At 49.3% G+C, this 26741-nt stretch overlaps 1 protein-coding gene across 14 annotated transcripts in view; it reads right to left on the minus strand.

Annotated features, from left to right (window-relative positions):
- The window catches only part of GATAD2A (GATA zinc finger domain containing 2A), a 97777-nt gene that overhangs the window by 44850 nt on the left and 26186 nt on the right, over positions 1-26741 (minus strand). For all 14 annotated transcript variants that reach the window (XM_042249571.2, XM_027969347.3, XM_042249569.2 and 11 more), the window contains one exon: positions 13471-13559. Coding sequence is in view for 7 of the 14 variants with exons in the window: in XM_042249569.2 (XP_042105503.1) it covers positions 13471-13485 (15 nt within the window). In the remaining 7 variants the exon portion in view is untranslated. The remainder of the gene's footprint in view (positions 1-13470; positions 13560-26741) is intronic.

Raw genomic sequence — 26741 nt, forward strand, 5'->3', positions numbered from 1 at the left:
ACCCCATAGACTGCAGCCCGCCAGGCTCCCCCATCCATGGGATTTTCCAGGCAAGAGTACTGGAGTGGGTTGCCATTTTCTTCTCCAAGGGATCTTTCCCACCCAGGGATTGAACCCAGGTCTCCTGCACCGCAAGCAGACGCTTTACCATCTAAGCCACCAGGAAAGAAAGTGCAAATCAAGTACACTGGGGCTGAGTCGCGAGAGACCTAGGGTGGTGAGGGGAGGGGTCCCTGGGAAGAGCTTCAGGATCAGGTTTCTCTCCAGGTAACCGACTTAACTTTGCCCTTGAGGCCTGGTGGGGGTGGGTGCAGTCGTCTGTGTCAGAGAAACCCCAAGAAGGGCACTGCAACTGGTTTGGTGGCAGCAGGCTGGGGGGGCGGGCAGGAGAACACAGGTTCACTCCACACTGCCCCCGATGTCCTACTCCAGGGCAGGTTACGCAATGCCATCACAGCCCTGCTCCCTGCACCCTGAAGGAGCCCCGATGCGTTCTGCCTGCAGCCGCACTTCCACAGCTCAGCCCCAGCCTGGAGAGGCCAGACAGCTTCGGGAACAGCCGCTGGGCTCAGCCTTCACCCAGTCAGCACCTGGGTCCTTCAAGCCTCCTGACCTTTATGTGAATGCTAGGCACGCCACCTCACTTCCAGCCTGACAGCACTGTGTCCATCCCACTGGAGCTCCCTGGACCTGGGAACTTGATGTAGGTTTTCTGAGCCTCCTGCTTAATGTTAAGAGAAGCCAGCGTTGTTTGCCAGATAAACAACCACTTTACAAAAATTAAAGTCTTGACCAGCAAACACTTCTGTCATATTAAAGGAGCTCACCTGCTCTTTTAAAGGTTTTTCAACAAGGTGGGTAATGTCACTGCTGGCCCCAAACAGTGGCCTGTGGCGCCTAGTCTCTGGGAAGGCAGAGAGAAGGGCATAAAAGAGATGAACACGTGGTGCTCCAGGCTTGGGAGCATCTGACCCTACTTGATGGACGGCCTACTGGCAGAGGAGGGACTCAGGAAACTGGGGTGTCAGCAGATACCTCCCTGTTCCCCAAAATGCAATACACCAGGCTAGCTGAACACCAAGCAACCTTGTGTCACACACACAAATACACACGTGTGTACCCACACTCAGACACATGCACCCACACACACTCATGTATGTGCAGTTTTCATCCCTTCCTCTGACTTCCACATCTTATCCAATCATCTTAGAAAAGGTCTTTCTTCTCTGTGTAATTCATTTATGAGCAAAAGAACAGCAGTTCTTATGTGTGATCACTGTCCGCTGGGCTCCAGAACCAACTGTCGGGAAGGAAAACCATTCTGAAAATGAGATGAGACACAGGGTCCAGAACCACCAACTTCTGAAGCAAATGAAGGCGCCCACAAGCCATGCAAAATCCCTTCAGGGCTCTATGTGGACCCCTGCACACCTCCACCTCTTCAACCCACACTTCCTCTGAGACAAATAATTTCACACCCGGGTAGAACAAGAGAGCGCTTTAAAAGTCACTAGCACCTGCAACTATGCTCATTCTTACTGCTTTCTGCACACAGTGATTTAAACTTCCAAAGAAGGCCAAGAACCAACTGCCATTTACTGCTGTTAATATATCTGAGTGAGGCCTGAACCTGGAAGGGAGCTTCGGCAGTACCGAGGAGCCTGGTCAGTTACTAACAACCAGGGATGCTCTTCTCCTAGCTCACAGCCTGTCTGATCCGGGACATGGATGTCAAACGCTGATTCTGCGCCAGTCAGTGACATCCGAGGGGCCAGTAACTTGGGGGTACCACCTTTGTGGAAGGCAGGAGCAGCAGCTTGGGGCTGGCCTTCATGAGAGCAAAGACCCAGTAAGGATTGTGAGCTACATGTGTCGATCATCATTTTGTTACAAGCCAACAATGGAAAAGAAATCCGCTCTGCTGGTCCGGAGCAGGAGGCGGGAGTATCTAGAAATGCTTCATTAGAGGCAGGTCCCATGAGAAGAACCTGGAGTTGTAGAGATGGAAGAGGAGAAAGCAATGGTAGCAGAAAAGGTGAAGTGGCAGAAATATACAGGCATGTGAAAACCCATCTCCCAAGGAAGTACATGAAAACAAATAAAAGGGGATCAAAACTTTTAACAACTTTTAAAAATGGAATGAGGTTGCTTAGGAGGAAAAAACATTCCCCCACGACAGTAAGGCCACTTACAGGCTAGCAGCGATGACTGGGCCTCCCAGGCTGCAGACTCTGGGACTCGGATGGGGCGGAGGTCCTGGTCAGCCATCAGCCTGTGAGCGCGAGGAGGGCTGGAACCTTTACTTAGGTCCTGAAGGACAGGGGAGGAAGTGCTGAGAGCACAGAGTGTGCTCCCAAAGGCGTAAGTGTGCACACAATTTAAATCAAGTCACTCCATCAAACTAATCAATCTGAGCACCGATGCTCTCCACAGGGGACTCTCTGACCCCAGTCCCCAAAGGCGTGCGCTACCTAACCCTTCAGGGAAGAGACAACATTTAAGGATGCGGGGTTCAACTCAGACTCAGGAGTGAAAGGTGAAGGTTAAGTTCAGGAGCATCTTAGTCTCCTCCTAACAGGGTACTTCTTTCATGCCAAGCATGCCCAGACACCACATCCATCTGAAATAATAATGACACATCAAATATAAGGCCATCACCACTCAGGAATCATGCAAGGTAAAGTCAGACCAAGGCCGCCATCCTATCAGGTCACCTTTAGTCCTTGGTTCAAGAACCACTTGGATATGTAAGTATGTAGACTGTTAACACTGGAAAGAAAAAAACAAAAACCATATATAAAACACCCTGGGCTCTTACATTCACAAATAAAACACGCATTTACAGTCTGATTATTTTGGGGCTGTCATGCCCTCCTCCAGGGGATCTTCCCAACCCAGGGATGGAACCCAGGTCTCTCTCACTACAAGTGGATTCTTTACTGTCTAAGCCACCAGGGAAGCCCAAGAACACTGGAGTGGGTAGCCTATCCCTTCTTCAGGAGATCTTCCCGACCCAAGAATCGAACCGGAGTCTCCTGCATTGCAGGCAGATTCTTCGCCAGTTGAGCTACCAGGGAAGCCTTTTTAAGGAGGAGGACATGTAAATATAGCTTCTGGAATAATGCTTTTTGGGAATATATTTAATAAAATTAATCCGGAAAGCAGAAATTTTAATATACTCAGGTAGCAACCACCAACATTTTAAAAATAAAACCTCAACGGTCTTCAGATTCCTAAAGGCCAATGCCATGCAGACCTGGAGAAAGGTGGTGGCAGCACCTCACCCTAGAACCACTTGAGGGAACAGAGCAGGTTTGGGGACCAGTCATCTCCAGAAAAATCGATGGTCACTGCCTTCAGTGGGGCGACGCCACAGTAACAGCCAGCCCTCTGGTGGCCCGCCCAGCCACTCAGACTCACCCTGGGCACACGCAGGGCCAGGCCGGGGACAGCTGAGTCCCCAGACCACAACACCTTCCTCCCTCCCTGGAGTCACGGGGCGGGGCAGCCAGAGAAAGCACAGGTCCCGTCGGGGAAGCTGGGGTAGGTGGGGAGTATGTTTTTATCTTTCCCAGACATAGACCATCTCTTGAAACTTCTGAAAACAGGGACCACCACTGACCAGCCAGGCCATGCAGATACCACTGAGATCAGTCCGCACCTCAGCCTCATGCCTTGGCCTGAGTATCCCTTCCCAGTGACAGGAGATGAGAGCCTGTCCACACCTCCATGTTCAAGCATCCAGCAGGACAAGGTCCACCTAAACTGACCACGCTTTAAGAGGGGGAGGGACTCGCAGCAAATGTTTTTAAAACTTGATAGCACCCCGGGGCTCACTCTGGAGAAGGAAGCTTGGATTTTCTGTTCTCAGAAGTGCTCAGTAACTACCCAACACTGCCCACCTGGAAGTGGCCCCACAGGGGTATCTGAGCCTCTGAAGGCTGGGGCCTGCGCCTGAAGCCCAAGTGCAACCCCAGAGAGAGAAACAAATGTTACCAGAAGAAAAGGCGGCCTGTGAGGGGCGTGAATGACACTAGATACCCACAGGGAAGCGGTGGCCAGGGGCCCTCTGGCGCAGGACGTCACTGAGAGATTTGCCACTGAGCCTCCTCAGCCCACAAAGGGTTATGCCTGCCAATTCCCTGCCATCTGCAATGTGCCCAGCGGGCGTCACATCACCAAATGGGAGGCCTTAACCCTTCCAGGGCCGCCTCCCTCAGGACCTGGCTGAGAAAGCAGCCCTGACCACCAGCTCCACCGAGCTGGAAAAGGCAGGAGGTTTTACACAGAAATGTCCAGGAAGGGCCAGAAAAGCCTTCTGCATTCTCAGGAGGAGATGGGAGTGGAAAGAGGGAGAACCAAACGCGCAGCCAGCAGTGTGGTGGCACGGCCTGGAGGCCCTGCCCGGGCTCCTGTGTCAGCTCCTCCCCGCACACATCCTGCAGCAGCAGGGCCGGCAGCCTCACAAGGATCAGAGCCAGCAGGGAAACCTACGTCTGGGACTAAGTAAGTTTCTGGTCTCGATGAAGCCCAGGGGCCTAACAAACAGTTCCTCCTGATGAACAGCTCCTCCAGCACTTCCTGCACAGCTGTGAGAGCTGGAACAGAAATCTTCTCTCCCCCATCCTGTACAAAGATTGGGCGGAGGGTTGTTCTGGGTATAGACACCCACCACAACCTCCACGAAATAGCCAGGCTGACCTGAAGGATATCACATGAGTGGTCATTTTGTACAACATGCTACTCAAGGTACAAGCAAGATCTCGCCCCAGCCAAGGCCCTGAGAGTGCCTCTGACCTGGCTACCGCCACCCCTCTCACGCACCCCCTACCCCTCGACCCCGTTCTCTCAGCTCCAGCCACTCAGACATCCCAGCTGCTCCTCTGAAAGCCAAGTTTACTCCCACCTCAGGGCCTTTGTCCTTCCTGCTAGGTCTTTCCCGGAATTTCTATACAGCATTCTCTCCTTCAGCAGAAACGGCAAAGTGACATGAATTATTCCCCCCACAAACGCGACTCGGTGGGTATCTACCCTCTTTCCCACCTCATCACCACTAGACATGCTAATTACTCATCTTTCCATCTGTGTGTCCCCCTCCTCTCAACCCCCACAAGAACACAGACTAAATCTTTGTTCAGTGATACTAGCCTAGGGCCCAGGACAGAATAGGTGTTCAATACATACTTGTTAAACAGACGAGAAAAAGTACCTTCAGTACTCTCAACTATGGCACTCCCCTCCCTTGTTAAATACGTCAAAAGCTCTTCATGTCAAGAGAAAATAAAATGATCAAAACCAAACAAAACGGGCACTTCCCTGCTAGCCCTGCGGTTAAAAACCCGCCTGTCAGTGCAGGGAATACAGGTCTGATCCCTGGTCCAGGAAGACCCCACAGGGCTCAAGAGCACTAGGCCAGTGAGCTGCGACTACTGAGTCCTCGTTCTAGACCACGGGAGTCCCAACTACTGAAGCCCACACAGTTTAGAGCCCGCGCTTGGCAGCAAGAGAAGTCACCGCGATGAGAAGCCCGCACACTGCGATGAAGAGCAGCCTCCACGGGCCGCAGCTTGGGAAAGCCCAAGCACAGCAACGACGACCAGCGCAGCCCCAAAGAATAGAACTAATAAAGCAAAATGCCTACTTCATACCATACATGAAAAACCAACTCAAAATTGGCCAAGACCGAAGTATCAAAAGCTAACCCTACAAACTCTTAGAAGAAGAGTATGTGAGAGTAAAATCAGGATCCTCAATCTGGCAAGAAAGTCTTAGATACGACACCAAAAGCTCAATATCAACAAAGGAAAAAAATAAATTAGACTTCATCAAATTCTTCTGTGTAAAAGATTGTGAAAAAAATCAACAGAGTCAGGAAAAAATATTTGAAATCATATCTCTAATAATGGTCTCATGTCCAGAATATATAAAAAAATGATTAGAACTGAGCAACAAACCCAATTCAAAAAAACAGGCACAAGATTTGAAAAGACATTGCTCCAAAGATGACATACAAATGGCCAATAAGCACATGAAAAGATGTTCAGCATCACCAATCATTAGGGAGACGCAAATCAAAACCAGCTCTCACCCCTTAGGATGACTATTTATAGAAAAAAAGGAAAATAAGTTTTGTTGAGGACATAAAGAAACTGGAACCACCCTAAATTGGTGGGAATGTAAAATGTTGCTGCGATGTGAAAAAGTCTGGCAGCTCCTTGCAAAGTTAAATACAGATAAATACAGAATTAGCCTTGCTGCTGCTGCTGCTAAGTCACTTCAGTCGTGTCCAACTCTGTGTGACCCCATAGACGGCAGCCCACCAGGCACCCCTGTCCCTGGGACTCTCCAGGCAAGAACACTGGAGTGGGTTGCCATTTCCTTCTCCAAGGCATGAAAGTGAAAAGTGAAAGTGAAGTTGCCCAGTCGTGTCCGACTCTAGCAACCCCATGGACTGCACCCTACCAGGCTCCTCCACCCATGGGATTTTCCAGGCAAGAGTACTGGAGGGGGGTGCCATTGCCTTATGACCCAACAATTCTACTCCTAGATATATCCAAGAGATGTGTTCATTAAAAAAAAAAAAAAAATTGTATACAAGTGTTAAAATGCAGAACTATTCACAACAACCAACAAGAACAACCCAAATGTTCACCATTGGGTGAATAAACAAAATGTGGTATATCCATACAATGGAATATTATTCAGACAGAAGAAGGAACAAATTTCTGATCCCTGTCACAATGCAGATGAACTGTGAAAACACAGTAAGTGCTTAGCATGTTTAGCAGACACAAAAGGCCATACAGTACATGACTGTATTTTTCTGAGATGCCCAGAACCATGCAAATCTAGAGATAGGAAGTAGATTAATGGGTGCTGGGGAATGGGGGCACAGAGGTGGGGGAGTATAGGCTAATACACACAGGTTTCTCTCTGGGGTGCTGAAAACGTTCTAGAATTAGAGGCGACAGCTGCACAATATTATGACTACATTAAATGCCAATGTAAAGGGTTAAAACGGTGAATTTCATGTTGTGTGAACATAACCTTATTATTTTAAGGCAGGAAAACAAAAACAAGATAATCTCAACCTCAAGAGCCACAGCCCCTCTAGAGCTGCTTAACTACTAAAAGGGAAAAGCAGGCTTACTCTGATCCCAACAGGACTTGAAAAGGGTCCTCAAGGAAAGACTCTCTTGTATAACAAGATCGCCAACAACCCAAGAGCCACTGGGGTGTAGTCCCTCATCAGCTTCTCACGGCAGCCAAGGTGGCCGTAGCAAGCCCGTGATACAGAGTGTGACCACATGGGACACAAATGGGACAATTTACCAAAAGGGAACCAACTGTGTGAGAAGCCAGGCCACCAGTGTGGAGCAGGACTCAAGTCAGGCCTGTCCCTGGCCCCACACTGGGCTTGGGTCAGATGCCTCAGTCTCACAGACAGGTCACTCACTCATTCACGCTAACACTTGCTTAGTTTCTCCCACGACCAGGGACTGACTGGGCCCCAGCAACACCCTTGGGAGTTCCAACAAAAGGCCTCCCATCCATAGCAGCAGTCAGAGGAAGCCCTTGGGGACACACACCGGTGTATGGGGTGGGCAGTGAACACAGCAGGCTGAGACACAGGGCGAAGGTCCCTCCCACAAGGGCGCTGTCAAACACCCTGGATCACACTTAAGGCTCAAATTTATAAAGCACTTCTTTTTTTATAAGACAGAGTCATGTTGAAGACCAGCTAGCTACCTACTTCATCCAGACTAATTGGCTACGGCTGCTCTGGACAGACACCACCAATGGAGAGGTGAGATTGATTTCTAATGAATAATATATTAATTTGAGTCAGAAAACAACATATGGGGCACAGCAGCATCAGGGTACTGAAGCGAAGCAGCACACGCGGTGATCGACGCGCTCTGGGTTCTGGGGGCGGCGGGGGGAGTGCACACAGGACAGACAGGCTCCCAGCGCCACACTCCACCAAGCCGAAACCAGAATGCCTGGCTCACCTCCACACCCCTCACCTTCCCCACCTGTGAAATGGGAACACACCCACTTTACCACCACCATAGCTCCACGAAGGCACTGTAAGTGCTATTACAGAAAGTAAGAATGCTTTAAGGAAGTTGTACCGCTTGACTGGCCGCTGTCACAGCTCCCCACCGCAATGCCAGAACCTCTGCTGAAGGTTTTCTGCTCGAACTTAAACACAAGCGGCCACCATCCTCACTTTTATAAGAGGGACTTTTCCTGCTCTGGGTGGGTCACATGCATCATAAAGCTCCCTGAAGGAAGGCCTGGGTTACACTCATCTTCCAAATTTATTTTATGGAAAATAAATTATTTTATGGAAAATTGCAAACATACCCAAAGAAGCAGCATAAATTGCACATGCCCACCACCCAAATCCCACGGTCATCAGACAACCAACCACAGTTTTTCACCCACCTCACGTCTGCTAGGCTCTTTAAGAAGCAAATACCATTCAACATGTATTTATGAATGAACAGTTCAGTATTTATCACTACAGGACACAAAATCACAATTCCATGATCATACCATCAACAATTAAACAATTATTCCTCAATCTTTGTCAAAGTCACACTTGTCTAAAATACACAGGTTACCCCATTGCATTCTTTTCAATCACATGTTGAAGAAAACCGGTCATTTGTCCCATTTCCCGTTGACTGGGCTTTGCAAGTGGCCTCCTTGTGGTATAATGGAAAGTGTGAAAAGTTGTCAGTCGCTCAGTCGTATCTGACTTTTTGTGGCCCCATGGACTGTAGCCCGCTTGACTTCTCTGTCCATGGAATTCTTCAGACAAGAAAACTGTAGTGGGGAGCCATTCCCTTCTCCAGAGGATCTTCCCAACCCAGGGATCGAACCCAGTTCTCTTGCACTGCAGGCAGATTCTTCACCATCTGAGTCACCTGGGATACACACCAGAAACACAACCCCCGTTTCCTATAAACTAGGTTTTGAGGCCAAATCAAGCATATATCCCTCTGAAAGCACATGCACCCTTCCTTGGGGGTGGGGGTGGAGGGCTGGCAGCTACTGAGGACCACTGTCTAGACCCACCATTTTATTAGGTGTCTGCAAACGTATGAACTTATAATTTTGTGTTCTATACTCATTAGCAGAGTGTCAATAGCTACACTGTCTGTTAGCCACATGTGGCTATTTAAAAAGACTTGTATCTAATAAAACTAAAATTTGACTTTCTCAATCACAATACTCCAGGTACCACATCAGATAGCATAAGCAGAGCAACTGGGAAACTCCGGCAGCTCGAGCCTGTCTTCGAGGGAAACTAGCCCTCACCCGCTATTTGGCTCCTTGCAAACTCAGCTGTAGAGGTAAGTGCTTGCTTCTTCACTCTGCCAATTTTTCAAAAAGAGTTGATTCCCTAACACTTTCTGAAGGGCACTCATGAGTTTCTCCCTTTCCTCTAATCATCAATACAAACCCTGGATTCTTTTTTTAAACACATTTGATGCTCCAACCCAGGGAACTAATTTTCATCCACATTCCCTTGCCCCACCCTTGGCCAGGGGTGGGGGTGGGGGGGGCGGGGGAGGGGGGTCCTGTGGGTCCTTCTGATACAACCCTGGCAGGATCTTTCACAATGGGGACATTCCCACTGCAGATTTAGAGTTAAAACATTTTCACTTAAGTGCTTTGATCTTTCACTTACATGTCTTTCGTTCCTAAAAAAACAACAACAAGAAATTTTTTTTGACCACACCACAGGGCTAGTGTGATTCTAGTTTCCTGACCAGGGATCAAACCTGGGCCCCCTGCAACGGAGGCACGGAGTCCTAGCCACTGGACAGCCAGGGAATTCCCAATTTTGGTTCTTAAAGACATCGGTTACTTGTTTTCTCCTACAATATATAATAAGACTATTGGCACTGTTGACCTGACCAAAAATATGATTCCTAAAAGCAGTTGAAGATTTCTTTTCCCCAATTCTTACCTTTATGGCATTATCTCATATCTTATGATCAAAAACTACCATTTTTCCAACTGTGTTTATTTACAGCTGCACAGGGTCTTGTTGCTGCGCGAAGCCCTTCCCCAGCGCAGAGCACGGACTCCAGGCACACAGGCGTCAGTGGCTGTGGCGCACCCTGCGGCATGTGTCCCCTGCCTTCGCAGGCGGATTGTTAACACCGGGCCACCAGGAAGTCCCCCAAACTACCATGCTTTAAAGCCATGTAAAGTAAATCCTCTGAGAGGTTAAATCACCCACCTGAGCAATAACTGACATGTACCCAGACTCACTCCTTTCAGCTTGCTTTTGCGCATGGCTTTTAGGCTTCTACTCCCCCAACATGACATAACTTTATTTTCTAATTATATAAAACATGCATCTGGTGCGACACAGAAAGGAAACCTGGAGGAGTCTCCCAATAATCCTATCCTCTTTTCATCACGCCTCTGGAGGTGACCATGCAGTTCAGTTACGGATTGTGCATCCATTCTAAAACCCCAAACAAGAACAAATACACATTACGTCTCCATCCCACCCCTAACCTTTTATCATGGGGGATGAAAGTGAGCACAACGCATCTACCCTTCAGTTTGTTATTGTTTCTGCTTAATTCACCCTAGAAATCCCATCACCATGACACGAAGCCACCCTTTCTTTCACTCAGGGGCTCAGCTCCACCCCACTGGCAGATCAAGCCCCATCAGTCTGGGCCCCAACTGACAACAGCTAGGTTAGTTCCAGTTTGCTACTTCAGAATGTTGTAGAGAACAGCCCAGACACAATCCGTACTTTTGACAGCATCTTCAAGATCCTTTTTGAGAAGTGAACTCACTGGAGCAAAGGGTAAGCAAATCCCTCTCTGAGGTGTTGCGAACCTCCCAAAGCAACATACGGGGGTGCACGGTTCCCACCAAGAGAACAGGGTCCACCTTTCGAGACTAAGGGTCAGAAATGTCTTAGGGAAGCTCCAGTGAGCACTATTCTTAGTACTGGGAAAGACTTGAGTCTCTTTCCTGCCTTGCTTAAGGGTCATCTGCATTTGCTTTTCCCTGTTTGTTTTTATACAAGTCATACCCGTTTTGGTCCTTAACACCAAGCACAAGGCCAGTCTCTGAGCACGCGAGCAGCGTCTACAGCTGCTGAACGAACAAGACACCTGACGGGCAAAATTCAAGGGTAGACGTCAATTCCGTCAGCCCAGGCAAGCAGACTGACCCTCAGTATGCACACTGACAACCACATACAACGCGGGGCATCGTGTGCCAGCTGTGTGCGTGTCGGAAGGCTCTCCAGGACGCGGCCCCTCTCCCGCCTTGCTCTTTCTCCATGCCCACTGAGTTCTGGGCAGCAGGAATGAGGAGACCCCAGCTGACCACAGGCCACGGTTCAATGGAAAGTGGAACAATCAATCAATCAATCTGCTCGGCTGACTTACACCCACGACCAAAAGTACACAAGCTGACGTACTTACACATTTTTAAAAAATAATTGCTCAAGGGTGCTTTTGCCTGTTTGACATTGACCATCACCGGCCACCGCCATCTGCAGACCATATTTTCCCATCAAGCCCTTCACACAGCAGGTACAGAGAGGCAGGACCTCAGGGAACACCTGAGGTGGCTTCCAGAACTTCCCTCCCGGACCCCCAAACTGACTGCTTTCTAATGCCATGGCTATCTCTTCCTTGCTGGCCTTGTGATAGGAAAGGAGGAGTTTTCTTTCATTCATTCTCTCACCAAAACTTACTGCTCGGACCATGTACTTCCCAGAAACAAGGGGCCAGGCAGGGATTTTCCTGGCAGCCCAGTGTTTAAGACTGTGTACTCGCACTGCAGAGCGTGCAGGTTCCACCCCTGGTCAGCGAACCAAGATCCTACACGCCGAACTGTGGTCAAAATTTAAAACAAAATAAAACAAAGGGCCAGACAGATACGAGGTCATCCAGCGCCTCAAAGAATCCTGAGCCAGCCCTCTGCCTTCAGACAATGCCCTGGGCTACTAGACAAGTGATGGTCGCTCTCCCCACCCTGGGCTGCAATGAGACCTTTTCTAGACATAAACTACCATGAATTTTAAATGCTAACGTTCAAAGAAAGCCTGCTGACAACCACGGGCCAAACCCACTTTCTAGGTGGCTGGCCTACTGCATGCTGCCACCAGCACCAGGCAACGAGCACCATTAACACCAATGATCCTCAACTAGCTCTAACAAACCGGCACAGACCCTGAGACATTTTCACCAGAGCTCTAGGGTCCCTGGGTAGGGCCAGGGGTCGGGTGGGGGTGTAAAATGATGCAGGTCACACTGAATGATTCCACTGATAAGAAATGTCCAGAACAGGCAAACTCAGAGATATAAAGTAGAGGAGTGGCTGCTGGGGGCTGAGGAAGAGGGATTGGCGATGGACTGCTAATAGGTATGGGGCTTTTTGGGGGGTGATGAAAGTGTTCCATAACTACACAGAGGTGACATCTGCACAACTCTTGAACACACAAAAAAATCAGCCTAGAATTGTATACTATAAATGGGTGAATTATATGGTATACAAATTATCTCAATTAAAAAATTTTAAACACCAGTAAAATTTATTTTGCTGGGGAAACATTCTGGAAATCTTTTCTTGACCCCAGGATTACCTGACCATTCCCATACTTTGTTGCTCTATGTAGTAAGAGCTGAAACCTCACAAACTGACAGCCAACCCTTGTCACATACCTTGCTCAGCCCAGCAGGGGAGTCCCTGTAGCCAGCTCTCGCCCCATGCAGTTGTCCCACTGTTTCAAGGGCATACACCCCTTGGAAGTCACTGGCCGGCTGGCCTACAAGACCCAGGAGGAGGTCTCCAAGGTGTCATCTTCTAAGACGTCTCTCAGTCCTACCTTCTCCAGTTAGGTAGGCCCGGCCCAAAACATCACTAGCCAGGCCCTGATAGTAACAGACAAAATACCACCTGGTTCTGGGCTCGGTCCTGTTGGGTCCTAAAAGCCCTGGACAGTCTCCACCTGAGACCCCAAAGCAGTGGGGGGATGGCTCAGCTTCCCCACAGGCACAGAGTGCGGTAAGGTCAATGCGCTCCAAGCACGGATGGTTAAGGACAAACTCTAATCGTTTCTGTCGCATTGGGAAACCACAGGAATGGCCAGAGGGCAAAGGCCACCTGGCCAGGATTATCCTCTGCCCCTGATCCTCACAGAGGACAGCTCATTCTCCTGGGACCTGGGTTTTTCAAACAAGTGACCTGTGAGACATAAGAGAGCGAAAGGCCATCTGGAGAAGGCAGGGCCTGGGCAGCCCTGAGGAGATCACCCAGTGTGCAAAACTAGAGGTGCTGGCCTTCTTCCCTCGCTAGGAGGTGGCCATCAGCTTCCGAAGCAGTGCTGTTTCAATGTCCAAGGACCTGAATGAGGCCTACTGGGTAAGTAAGTCAGTGCCTCCATTCCGCAGATACTAGATACCTCGCACTCACCTGGCTTCTGGGCATGGGACGGTGGTCCTACCAGCCGGCCATGGTGGGAGCTATGTCAAAAGGCAACTTCTGTCAACGTGCTGGCCAACCTAAAACAAAGAACAGAGAAGAAACACTGAGTTTCCCAAAAAAGTTACTGGTACATACTGACAATTTTAAATGTCTCCAATCCCTGGAATTACACAGCGTAATTCTAGATTTCAGCCAGAGCTCTGTGATGCACCCCTCCACAGGAGGGCAAGCTGAGGAAGTCAATTTCTATCAGTCTCTGACCGTATGACCCAATATGGTGCACTAACCAGTAAACACGAAGACCTCAGACACGGAAGATCCCATCTTAAACAATACAGACAAAGACGACCACAAGCCAACATACTGAGCGCACAGAAAACGGTTCAAGGCTGTGATCATAACAGGAATGACATTACAGCAAAAACAGCCACACTAGCGTTTAATACGTGTTTAGCAGTGAGTTCCAGGTTTTACGTTAAAATTCAGTAACCTCTCTGAATCCCCAGGACAGTCTCAGGGTTAAGTTACAAAATCATTCCCATTTGACAGGTAAGGGATCTGACATGTCTGATGTCCAGGAACTTGTCCAAGGTCACCACATCTCCCTCTTCCGAGGTGACCCCTCCCCTCTCCAGTCCCCACACCCAAACACAGACCCCAAGAAAACCACCCACTATTACAGTCAGGGTAAAGTTTGCCCTCATGAAGCTGGGGACATGAGGTGCCCAAGGATGGATAAACTTCATCTCCGACATGGAAGTGGCCTCACTGCCACAGGGCAACTGGAAGTTTCACCCAGGGATCAGCTCCAAAAGGCTTACATGGCCCAGGCAAAAAGGGGCTGCCTTGTTTTACAGACAGGAAAACTAAGGCTCAAGAACGTTCAGGAACTCTCCCAGGGTCACAGAGACAGCGTGACTTTCCCTCCTTTGTGAGGTTAGATGTCCAGTGCAATGGGCATACTCAAGCCAGTGAACCAGCCAAATCTCAGCCTCCCAGGCAGTTGTCAGTTGTAGCTTGCCAAATATTGTCAATATCACCTCTGCTGTCATTCTTTGCACCCACAGGACTACCAGGAGCTTGCTCTGGTATGAAATCTTTATATTTAAACTGGGTTCCCAGCAATTCACAGATGGATGAATCATGGATGTCGAGAAACACTCCCACAGGAGAACTTGCAAAATAAGCAAATATCATATGGAAAGCTATCTGTGGAAAGATCTTTGGGCACCAAGGAGCACACAGAGCCCTCCTCAGTGAGGCCCAGCGCTGGCTGCAGCCACCACTAGGGCTAGCTCCTAGGGAGAGGGGCCCTTCCTGTCACTTTTTTAGACCCTACTCAGCTGGGAAAGGCAGCAGATGCCATTAATTCCCTGGAGCCAACACCTTTCTCTGCCTCAGAGAGGGAAACCTCAGAAGGAGTAGTCCTGCGCCTCAGAAGGAGTAGTCCTGCGCTTTCCAAGCACCTGCTCTCTTCAGGATCATGGCAAATATACAAAAGTCAGAGGTATTTCCACACAATGGCAACAAACAATCAAAATTCAGAACTTCTGTGGTGGTCCAGTGGCTAAGATTCCCTGCTCTTAGGGACCAAGTTTAACCCCTGGTCAGGGAATTAGATCTCACATGCCACAACTAAGACCCTGAACAGCCAAATAAGTAAATAGTTTCTTAAAGCCCAAGGCTCGGACTGCCCTCGAGGGCCAATGGTTAAGAATTCGCCCAATTCAGGGGACACAAGTTCAATCCCTGGTCCAGGAAGATCCCACACGCCGAGGAGCAACTAAGCCCGAGCACCACAACTACTGAAGCCTGCAAGCCTAGAGCCCATGCTCTGAAACAAGAGTAAGCACAGGAAAAAGCCTGCGCATCACAGCTGAGAGGAGTCCCTGCTCACGACCGGAGAAAAGCCTGTGCACAGCAACGAAGATCCACCACAGGCGAAACGAGGTAATAAAGCTTTGGGGAAAAAAAACAAACTCAAAGCTCTAAAAAATAGTAATGATTAATACAGCATAAATGTAAAATACCCAAGGGTAAACCTGATTTTTAAAAACATGGACAAGACCTGTAACCTGAATTACAGTAAGATATCACCAAGATTAGTGAGAGAAAACCCAAACAGAGAGATGACATTTCCATGGATCAGAAAGTTGTCAGTTCTCCCCTAAATTGATGCAAAGCCCCAATCAAAAATTTGCCAGCAAGTTTTGCTGGGGGGAAAAAAAAAACCAGACTGATTACAAAATTTATATGGAAATGCAAAAGACCTAGAATAATGAAACACTGAAAGAGAAACAAATCTGGAGACACACCATCAAGTATGTAACCAAGAGTGCGACATGCACGGAAAAGCAGAGGAGCAGACAAACGAACAGAACACAGCCGTGCTCCTGCGGACAGATGACTTGCAACACCAAGTACTCTAACTTGGAAACCACAAGACACACTAGACATTCTCCTAAGGGGTTAATGCCAAGTCACCTTAATCTGCTATAATAATGCATACAGTGCATAATGGGACATCATGTAACATATAAGGAGTTTTAGGTTACCTCAGACTTTCACCCTGAACCACAACCTTCCCCACTTTCAGTTCAATTGCTCAGTCGTGTCCGGCCCTTTGCGACCCCATGAATCGCAGCACGCCAGGCCGCCCTGTCCATCACCAACTCCAGGAGTTTACCCAAACTCATGTCTATCGAGTCGGTGATGCCATCCAGCCACCCCATCCTCGGTCGTCCCCTTCTCCTCCTACCCCCAGGCCCTCCCAGCATCAGGGTCTTTTCCAATGAGTCAACTCTTTGCATGAGGTGACCAAAGTATTGGAGTTTCAGCATCAGTCCTTCCAGTGAACACCCAGGACTGATCTCCTTCAGAATGGACTGGTTGGATCTCCTTGCAGTCCAAGGGACTCTCAAGAGTCTTCTCCAACACCACAGTTCAAAAGCATCAATTCTTCGGCACTCAGCTTTCTCCACAGTCCAACTCTCACATCCATACGTGACCACTGGAAAATCATAGCCTTGACTAGACGGCCCTTTGTTGGCAAAGTAATATCTCTGCTTTTGAATATACTATCTAGATTGGTCATAACTTTCCTTTCAAGGAGTAAGCGTCTTTTAATTTCATGGCTGCAGTGATTTTGGAGCCAAAAAAAATAAAGTCTGACACTGTTTCCACTGTTTCCCCATCTATTTCCCATGAAGTGATGGGACCAGATGCCATGATCTTCGTTTTCTGAATGTTGAGCTTTAAGCCAACTTTTCACTCTCCTCTTTCACTTTCATCAAGAGGCTTTTAGTTCCTCTTCACTTTCTGCCATAAGGGTGGTGTCATCTGCATATCTGAGGTTATTGATATTTCTCCGGGCAATCTTGATTCCAGCTTGTGTTTCTTCCAGTCCAGCGTTTCTCATGATGTACTCTGCATATAAGTCAAATAAGCAGGGTGACAATACACAGCCTTGACGTACTCCTTTTCCTATTTGGAACCAGTCTGTTGTTCCATGTCCAGTTCTAACTGTTGTTTCCTGACCTGCATACAGGTTTCTCAAGAGGCAGGTCAGGTGGTCTGGTATTCCCATCTCTTTCAGAATTTTCCACAGTTTATTGTGATCCACACAGTCAAAGGCTTTGGCAGAGTCAATAAAACAGAAATAGATGTTTTCTGGAACTCTCTTGCTTTTCCATGATCCAGTGGATGTTGGCAATTTGATCTCTGGTCCCTCTGCCTTTTCTAAAACCAGCTTGAATATCTGGGAGTTCACGGTTCACGTATTGCTGAAGCCTGGCTTGCAGAATTTTGAGCATTACTTTACTAGCATGTGAGATGAGTGCCATTGTGTGGTAGTTTGAGCATTCTTTGGCATTGCCTTTCTTTGGGATTGGAATGAAAACTGGCCTTTTCCAGTCCTGTGGCCACTGCTGAGTTTTCCAAATGTGCTGGCATATTGAGTGCAGCACTTTCACAGCATCATCTTTCAGGATTTGAAATAGCTCAACTGGAATTCCATCACCTCCACTAGCTTTGTTCGTAGTGATGCTTTCTAAGGCCCACTTGACTTCACATTCCAGGATGTCTGGCTCTAGGTGAGTCATCACACCATCGTGATTATCTTGGTCGTGAAGATCTTTTTTGTATAGTTCTGCGTATTCTCGCCATTTCTTCTTAATATCTTCTGCTTCTGTTAGGTCCAGACCATTTCTGTCCTTTATCAAGCCCATCTTTGCATGAAATGTTCCCGTGGTATCTCTAATTTTCTTGAAGAGATCTGTAGTCGTTCCCATTCTGTTCTTTTCCTCTATTTCTTTGCATTGATCGCTGAGGAAGGCTTTCTTATCTCTCCTTGCTATTCTTTGGAACTCTGCATTCAGATGCTTATATCTTTCTTTCTCCTTTTCACAACTATTTTTAAGGCCTCCCAAGACAGCCATTTTGCTTTTTTGCATTTCTTTTCCATGGAGATGCTCTTGATCCCTGTCTCCTGTACAATGTCATGAACCTCCATCCATAGTTCATCAGGCACTCTATCTATCAGATCTAGGCCCTTAAATCTATTTCTCACTTCCCCTGTATAATCATAAGGGATTTGATTTAGGTCTTACCTGAATGGTCTAGTGGTTTTCCGTACTTTCTTCAATTTAAGTCTGGATTTGGCAAAAAGGAGTTCATGATCTGAGCCACAGTCAGCTCCTGGTCTTGTTTTTGCTGACTGTATAGAGCTTCTCCATCTTTGGCTGCAAAAGTGAAGTGAAGTTGCTCAGTAGTGTCCGACTCTTTGCGACCCCATAGACTGTAGCCTACCAGGCTCCTCTGTCCATCAGATTTTCCAGGCAATACTACTGGAGTGGGGTGCCACTGCCTTCTCCAGGGGATCTTCCCAACCCAGGGCTCGAACCTAGGTCTTCTGCATTGTAGACAGACGCTTTACTGTCTGAGCCACCAGGGAAGTTTTGGCTGCAAAGGATATAATCAATCTATTTCGGTGTTGACCATCTGGTGATGTCCATGTGTAGAATCTTCTCGTGTTGTTGGAAGAGGGTGTTTGCTATGACCAGTGCATTTTCTTGGCAAAACTCTTATCAGTCTTTGCCCTGCTTCATTCCACATTCCAAGGCCAAATTTGCCTGCTACTCCAGGTGTTTCTTGACTTCCTCCTTTTGCATTCCAGTCCCCTATAATGAAAAGGACATCTTCTTTGGGTGTTAGTTCTAAAAGGTCTTGGAGGTCTTCATAGAACCGTTCAACTTCAGCTTCTTCAGCGTTACTGGTCGGGGCATAGGCTTGCATCACCATGATATTGAATGGTTTGCCTTGGAAATGAACAGAGATCATTCTGTCGTTTTTGAAATTGCATCCAAGTGCTGCATTTCAGACTCTTTTGTTGACCATGATGGCTACTCCACTTCTTCTCAGGGATTCCTGACTGCAGTCGTAGATATAATGGTCATCTGAGTTAAATTCACCCATTCCAGTCCATTTTAGTTCGCTGATTCCTAGAATGTCAACATTCACTCTTGCCATCTCCTGTTTGACCACTTCCAATTTGCCTTGATTCATGGACCTGACATTCCAGGTTCCTATGCAATACTGCTCTTTACAGCATCGGATCTTGCTTCTATCACCAGTCACATCCACAGCTGGGTGTTGTTTTTGCTTTGGCTCCATCCCTTCATTCTTTCTGGAGTTATTTCTCCACTGATCTCCAGTAGCATGTTGGGCACCTATCGACCTGGGGAGTTCCTCTTTCAGTATCCTATCATTTTGCCTTTTCATATTGTTCATGGGGTTCTCAAGGCAAGAATACTAAAGTGGTTTGCCCTTCCCTTCTCCAGTGGACCACATATTGTCATTCCCCACTTCAGCTCACAGCAAATTCAGTCTTTCAAGATGCTCAGATTGAAATCTGGCATTACCTTCTTAATCGGTTTACCCATCATCCAGTCCCGCAGGAAATCCTAGTGATTTTGCTGTCAAACACATGTGGGGTTCAACCACCTCTCACACCTCCACTGGCCATACCATCCTCCCGTAACAGGGTGGAAGTCTGCAAACTGGACCTCCTGCTTTCACTCCTCAGCTCAAAACCCTCCAAAGGCCCTGCTTTCCCACTCAGAGTGAAGTCCTGTCCTCTCCTGATCCCAGAGGCATGTTCACCCCACCTCCCAGTCATGCTGGCCTCCAACACACCATGCACCCTTCCGCCTTGGGGTCCTTTAAGGTCTTCAACAAAATCCCAGATAACGCTATCATTTTAAACAATCAGTTCTTCAGTTTGCAGCCCAAATTGAAAATGACCTTTGAAGACATAACTACCATGCAATAAGCCCTAAATGTCAACAAATGCCCAGTCCATATTCAGCTTCACACGATTTCTCAGAATGTCTGTACACAGTCGGTCCCAACTGTAGTCGCTAGACCATTTGAGCTGGCTGCTCTCTCTGCCTCAAGCACTCTCCCTCCGAGGGCTGACTCCTCCCTTTACCCCCAAATCACTGCTCAAATGTCTCCCTCAAAGAGGCCCACCCTGCTCACTCTGCCCCTTCTCTCCCGCACCCCAAACCCTCCTCAAACTCCACACAACATAGTTACCATGTCTATGGACTTTCTCACCCAGGAAGAACAAAGATGCCACAAGGAAAGGGGTATCTGCCTGGGGCCTGATTTCAAGCACCTACAACATGTCTGGCGCTCAATAAATGTTTATGGAATGAATGAGCAGAGATGGTTTAACACTAAGGGAGAAAGAATCAACCTGAGGAGTTGATAAGCAACCACCCTTTGATACAATTAGTGCAAAATTCAGGAAGGAGCAGAAACCAAGCAGAGACCCGTTAGCACCAAGAGAACTGGGAGCACCTCTCTAAAAGAAACTGTCATCGCTCTTCACTGATACATCATCTGGGCTGCAGTGCCATCCACCCTACAGTGGCCAAGGTTTAGAGAGTCTTTACTATTTTTATTTCCAACCCATACATTTAAAACAGTATCGAGTAACCCTTAAGCACACAATTACCAACTCATAAGAGACTCTTCCGCTCCCTTAATAAATCATTATGGTTTGGCTTTGACCCTGCACCTGGGTACTCCACTTAACATGCAAACACACTCAACACCCCAAATCTTCAACCTACCCAAACAACGGCTTCCCAGTCTGAGGGAGACCACACTTGGTGAGGAGGCAGTGACTGGTGATTTACATGAAATCAAGCCACTGCGCTTCGGGGAACAGAAGTCCACTGTTGCCATTTCATCCTTTCCAGCTCAGGTAAGTGAGGTCCGCGCCTCTTAAATTGAGGTGAGGAGGCCGCGGCCAGACACTGGCTACTGTCTGGGGAGCTCCAGTGTTCCTCAGAGACACTGAAGCTGCAGTGCCCATGGCCAGCCCTCAGGGGCCAAGGGCACCTGATGGGGAAGCCTGGGCTCTCTGAGGGGCTCCCCCGAGGACCACACCATCCCTTCCGAGGCCTGGCCCTACGGAAGCCGCATGCCTCTGGTCTCCTCTTCAGCACTGCTGCTGCTGCTAAGTCGCTTCAGTCGTGTCCGACTCTCTGAGACCCCATCAACGGCAGCCCACCAGGCTCCCCCGTCCCTGGGATTCTCCAGGCAAGAACACTGGAGTGGGTTGCCATTTCCTTCTCAATGTGTGAAAGTGAAAAGTGAAGTTGCTCAGTCGTGTCCGACTCTTCATGACCCCATGGACTGCAGCCTACCAGGCTCCTCCACCCATGGGATTTACCAGGCAAGAATACTGGAGTGGGGTGCCATTGCCTTCTCCTCAGCACTGTCTGTACTCAAACACTTGTGCTGTCTCTAAAATTCTTCTCTGCATCCAAATATTTAACCACCCTAGCTCCAACCCAGACCCAAGGACATGGTATTAAACCCAAACAACCGCCAACGTGAAACCCAACAATCCCATTCACCTTCTCCCACTCCTAGGTCCACAAAGTCCACTTATTAGACACAAGGGGCACCCCCTCCAGAAACAAGGGGTTACCCTAGACCCTTCTGCCAACAATCGAAGCAACTACACTGCTATTTGTCAAGGAGACGAAATCCCCAGCCAGCCCTATGAGAAAGGGAGAAACTGAGGCAGGCCAACAGTGGATTACCCCAAGGAAGCCCAAAGGTCCCACTGCTCCAACATGTGCTGGCTGGCTCAGGAAAGATTAACTTGGCTCAGAGTCAATTCCCTAATCCAGGGATCGCAAACTCCTACCTGGGCCTGCTCTAGGAAATGGGTTTCCTAGGACACCGCCACGTCCGCCCGAGGTCAGCCTGTCTAGGGCTGCTCTCAGCCACAGGGCAGAGCCGAGCAGTAGTGACAAGACAACATGGCCCCCAAAGCCAACAAGACTGAGCTGGCGGGCTCCGCCCAGCATTCCCGGAACAGAGGAGACCCAGTCAGAGCTGCCTGCCTGAGACGAAATCGGAGCGCAGACGCAGCGAGGGTGTGCTCTGGCTCCGCATCCCCCAGGACCGAGCAGTGCCTGCTCCCCCAGGCCCAGAGCCTCACTAACCCTGCACCCCCAGAGGCCGGGGGAGCATGACTAGGCAGCTGGAGAGGGAGACGCAGCCCCAAGAGGGCCACGGAGCCGACAGTGAGGCCAGCTGCACAAGCCTATCCTTGGCAACCAGAGCTGGCCGGCCTCCAGTGTCAAGCCAGAGCACCCACGGGGCTAACAGGCAGTACATGGCCCCCAGGCCCCTGAAGGGCCCCTGCCTGTCCCACTCAGCCACAGTAACCATGGCCTCACCGAGAGACGGACTGTGTCCCCACACCGTCCCTTCCTGAAGCTCCTTCAAGCTCCCAACACCTCACCACAGCCTTTAGGACCCCGCCTCTTGGCAGGCGACCCCAGGACGTCATCTGGCATGCATGTATGTGTAGGCACGCACGCATGTATGGGCACACACACCATACTCCTGCCTCCAGCCACACCGGGCTGGTTTCCTTTACCCACCATATCTGCCTTCCTCTACGACCCGGCCTTTGCACATGCTATTCTCACTCCTACGAAAGTACTTCCTTCCCCCTACTCATCTGTCAGACTCAAAACATGCATTACTCAGAAACCCTCTCCCTTTCATCCCCAAGGGTTAAAACCCCATCACTTGGCACGGCTGATCTTGACATCTGACAAGCATCCCACTCGGTTCTCTCCCCCAAACACTCCATGTGCCACAGGAGAAAGGGCTCTTCCTCATCTCATCCAAGGCCCAACAAGGAATGGAGAAGAAATGACAACGCGGCGTGCTCTGCCAGTTATCAACGCCCAGCCACCGTGCTCCCACCACTGTGCTCAGTCGCCAGGTCGAGTCCAGCTCTTCGTGACCCCTTGGCGAGAATACTGGACTGGGCAGCCATTTCCTCCTCCAGGGGATCTTCTCAGCCCAGGGATCAAGCCCACGTCTCTATGTCTCCTGGATTGGCAGGCAGATTCTTTACCGCTGAGCCACTTGGGAAGCCTGTTTTCACCAGCAACTTGATGGGAAAACATAACAATATAAATAACATTAGGAATAAACGACACATGGAGACAGGCAAGGCCACAGCATCGCCACAGCCCCTGGGGGCCCAGGGCTTCTCAGGGGAGGGGCTCCCCTGACTCCCTCACACGGCCATTTGGAGAAAGGTGCTTGGAGACTCCCACAGTCCTCAATGGCCTTGTGTCCAGAAGCGCCTCTCTATCACTGCTGAGAAGCGAGAGCTACCCCAGTACCCATTCACCAACACCCTGAACTACTCCCCTCCCTCTTTCCAATGGCCAAAATTCTATTTTGTTGTAGTTTTTCAGTCACTCAGTCAACGTCCAATTCTCTGCAACCCCATGGACTGCGGCACGGCAGGTTCCTCTGTCCACCATCTCCCGGAGTTTGCTCAAACTCACGGCCATTGTGTCAATGATACCATCTAACCATCTCACCCTCGGCCGCCCCCTTCTCCTTTTGCATCCCTTCCGAAAAAATACCATCAACAATCCTTCCAACAGACCCATGCCCTCCTGAAGACCTAACTCCACCTCCCCCTCCTCTCCTAAGCATTCTGGATATCACTCCCTTTCACACCACCAGCCCATCCTGAGGATGATGGACACAGTCCTCCCGATGAGTCACAGACACCCAACTGCTCTGCCACGACCCTCCTGACAATTCAAACACTCTGGGGCCAAATCCAATTGTGCCCCTGGGGGCCCGCTTAGCCCCTCAGGACTCAAGATCACTCTGAGGACCAAGCGACAAAGCCTGGCTCCAGGCAGGCTCTCCAACAGCAGCAACTAGTTCTTTCTTTGCCTATGATTACTGTTGTTCCTCAAAATCCTAAGCCTCCTTATAATGAGGCTGCTTTCAGTGTCTTCACGCTCACTCCCTAACAGCTGCCCAAGCAATCCACCTTGCAGGTGGATTCAAAACGTCAGAGAAACCACCTCCCTCCATATTTAAAACGCACAGGAATCAAATGTCCACCTCTAGACAGACCTGAGACTTTGGTAAGTGTTTGAAGGGTTTAGTGTTAGTGTGTTACGTTATGCAAGGACACCTTGAAGAAAATGTCAGAACAAAAGCGTAAATAGCTTTGGTGTTAGTAGCGAGGACCTACGAACCGGAGTCCCCCCTTCTGTGCACACCCGTGAGTATGTGCCACCCTAAGGGGATTCTCTGACAAAGGGCCACAGGGAAACAAGGGGTACCGGCAGTCTCTTCAGGCACTGGGAGGAGACCTCAGGTGTCCAGGACACTGCTCCCCCAGGCCTCCTGCAGACTCCAGGCCTGTGCCACGCTACCGAGGGGAGGAAGCGCCTCCAGGCCCCACCCTCCTAGGAACCAAAGAACACCCACGGAATCAGAACCCCAAGATGATGTCACAATGAGCCTTCTAGAACTATGCCTATCTTTTTGTGTCAAAAAGCCCCTAGTATCTGACAGAAGGTAGACCATCAAACTGTGAGTGTCTTTGTTCATTTCTCTCTAAGCTAACATTGGAGGCTAAAAATGCATGCTCTCATAAAGATGCAGGATATTTCTAAATTCACAAAGGTTCCCTTTTGTTTTTCTTCCTCAATGTGGTATTAATAAAATATACATAACATTTACTGACTGAGTCATTTTCTTGGTCTTAGTCATTTTCAGGGTCCAGTTTAGCGGCATTACGTACACTCATACTGCTGTACAGCCGTCAGCACCACCCATCTCCAGAACCCCTTCACCTGGCAAAACTGAAACTGTCCCCCTGACACACTGATCCCCCATTCTTCCCTCCCCCACACCCCTAGCCAGGCGCCCACCCTCCTACTTTCTGTTTCTATGCATTTGACTACTCCAGGCATCTCATTTAAGCAGAAATCATGCAGTCTTTGTCCTTTATTGTCTGGTTTCCTTCACTCAACACAATGCCTCTTCGAGGCAGAATAACAGATCATTCTAACATTTTGAGGCCTGTGTACAGAACAAATCCCATGGGGCTGGTATACACCCAGCTACAAGTATGGTTCTAGAAACTTGCTTCTCAGACCGGGCCCATGTCCCTGAGATGCTTCACTATCACTCAGTCCTTCCCTCCACTCTCCAAATAAACTGCCCAAAAAAATACTGGCAAGGGCTTCCCTGGTGGCTCAGGGGTAAAGAATCCACCTGCCAATGCAGGAGACATGGGTTCGATCCCTGGTCTAGGAAGACCCCGTATACCACGGAGCAACTAAGCCCATGTGCCGTATCTACTTAGCCCACACTCCACAACAAGAGAACCCACCACAAGAAGCTCAAGCATCACAACTAGAGAGCAGCGCCCACTTGCCACAACTAGAGAAGACTCACACACATCAACAAACAGCGCAGCCATAAAGAAAAATTATTCTTTTTTTTTTTTTTGAAAAATTATTCTTTTAAATTGCACGACTGATTAAAACGCTGCAAAGTTTCAAAAAAGACACCACAATGGCAACATCCCTCAGTAAACTGCGGCCTGCACCGCGCTGTGCTCACTCGCTCAGTCGTGTCTGACTCTGCAACCCCACGGACTACAGCTCACCAGGCTCCTCTGCTCATGGGATTTTCCAGGCAAGAATACTAGAGGAGGTTGCCATGCCCTCCTCCAGGGGACTTTCCCAACCCAAGGATCAAACCCAGGTCTCCTGCATTGCGTGCAGATTCTTTACCATCTGAGCCACCAGGCAAGCCCTACACACAAGCCTGCACTACACAAGCCGATTAGAAATAAACCGAGAAGTGACAGGAGCGTACACCGCATCTTCCTGACAATGTACCCAACAACAGAGGTATGATCAGAGAACACCAGGATCAGAAGGGTTCCTAAGAGAGGGTGTTTCAGGGAGCCATCCAACTGTCTACTCCCCCCAGCCCTTACAGGGTAAACTCAGCCCAAGATGGAGAAGCAGAGCCTCCCTAAGGTCTTAGAGGAGGCGGACAAGAGGGAGGGTGGGCAACACCAGCTTCCGTGGGCCGTCAGTGTTGCTCCTCACAGAGGGGCCAGTGGGGAGAGGAAGTGCCTTGCTGGCTGGAAAGAGTCCTGCTCCCCTCGGCCAAGAAGCCAGCATCTGGGGAGCAGACAGAAGGAGCTGCACTAGGTACTCGCACGCCTGGAGACGCGGCTCCGGGAGAGGCAGCGGGACCAAGCCCGCCCCACCAGGGCTTCCGAGGAGGGCCTGCCTCCAGGGGCGCGGAGGTGAGACCAGAATTTTGAAATATGCTTTGCTTTGCCCTTTGCTGCAAATCGGAGTTCTCCTTGGTGGTAGACTGTAGTACCAACTGATGGGCTGTGGGGTACAATGCAAATGCCATGTGAATCTCTGCCTTGAGATAAGAAGTCCGAGGAAACCTGTGGGGTGTGCCCTCAGGGGGACTCTGCCTATACCTGAAACTCACCCCAGCGGAAGCCAGGGACCCCACAAAAGGCAGGACTCTGCCACACCAAGTCCACATCCCAGCAGGCACACACAGCACACACAGGGCCACCACACAGGCGCATGAGCACGTGGGCACACACCAGCCAGCACACATTTTATCTTCCAGGCAAAGGTGCACTTCGAAGCTGTCAGTTGTTGAGAGCGCAGACCACACATTCCAGAGCAACACGGTGCTAAGTGCCCCCAAGTAGCCCACAAAGTCCATCTCGTCCCAGTGGCACAGTTCCAACATAACCCAACTCAAGCAAGAAATCCTCTGGGAAGTCACTTCGAGCCCAGGTCACCAGCCCTCCCAGACCAAAAGGGGTGAAGAGGGAGGAGGAGGAGTGC

The sequence above is a fragment of the Ovis aries genome, chromosome 5, assembly GCF_016772045.2.
Source record: "Ovis aries strain OAR_USU_Benz2616 breed Rambouillet chromosome 5, ARS-UI_Ramb_v3.0, whole genome shotgun sequence".
NCBI classification, from domain to species: Eukaryota; Metazoa; Chordata; class Mammalia; order Artiodactyla; family Bovidae; genus Ovis; species Ovis aries.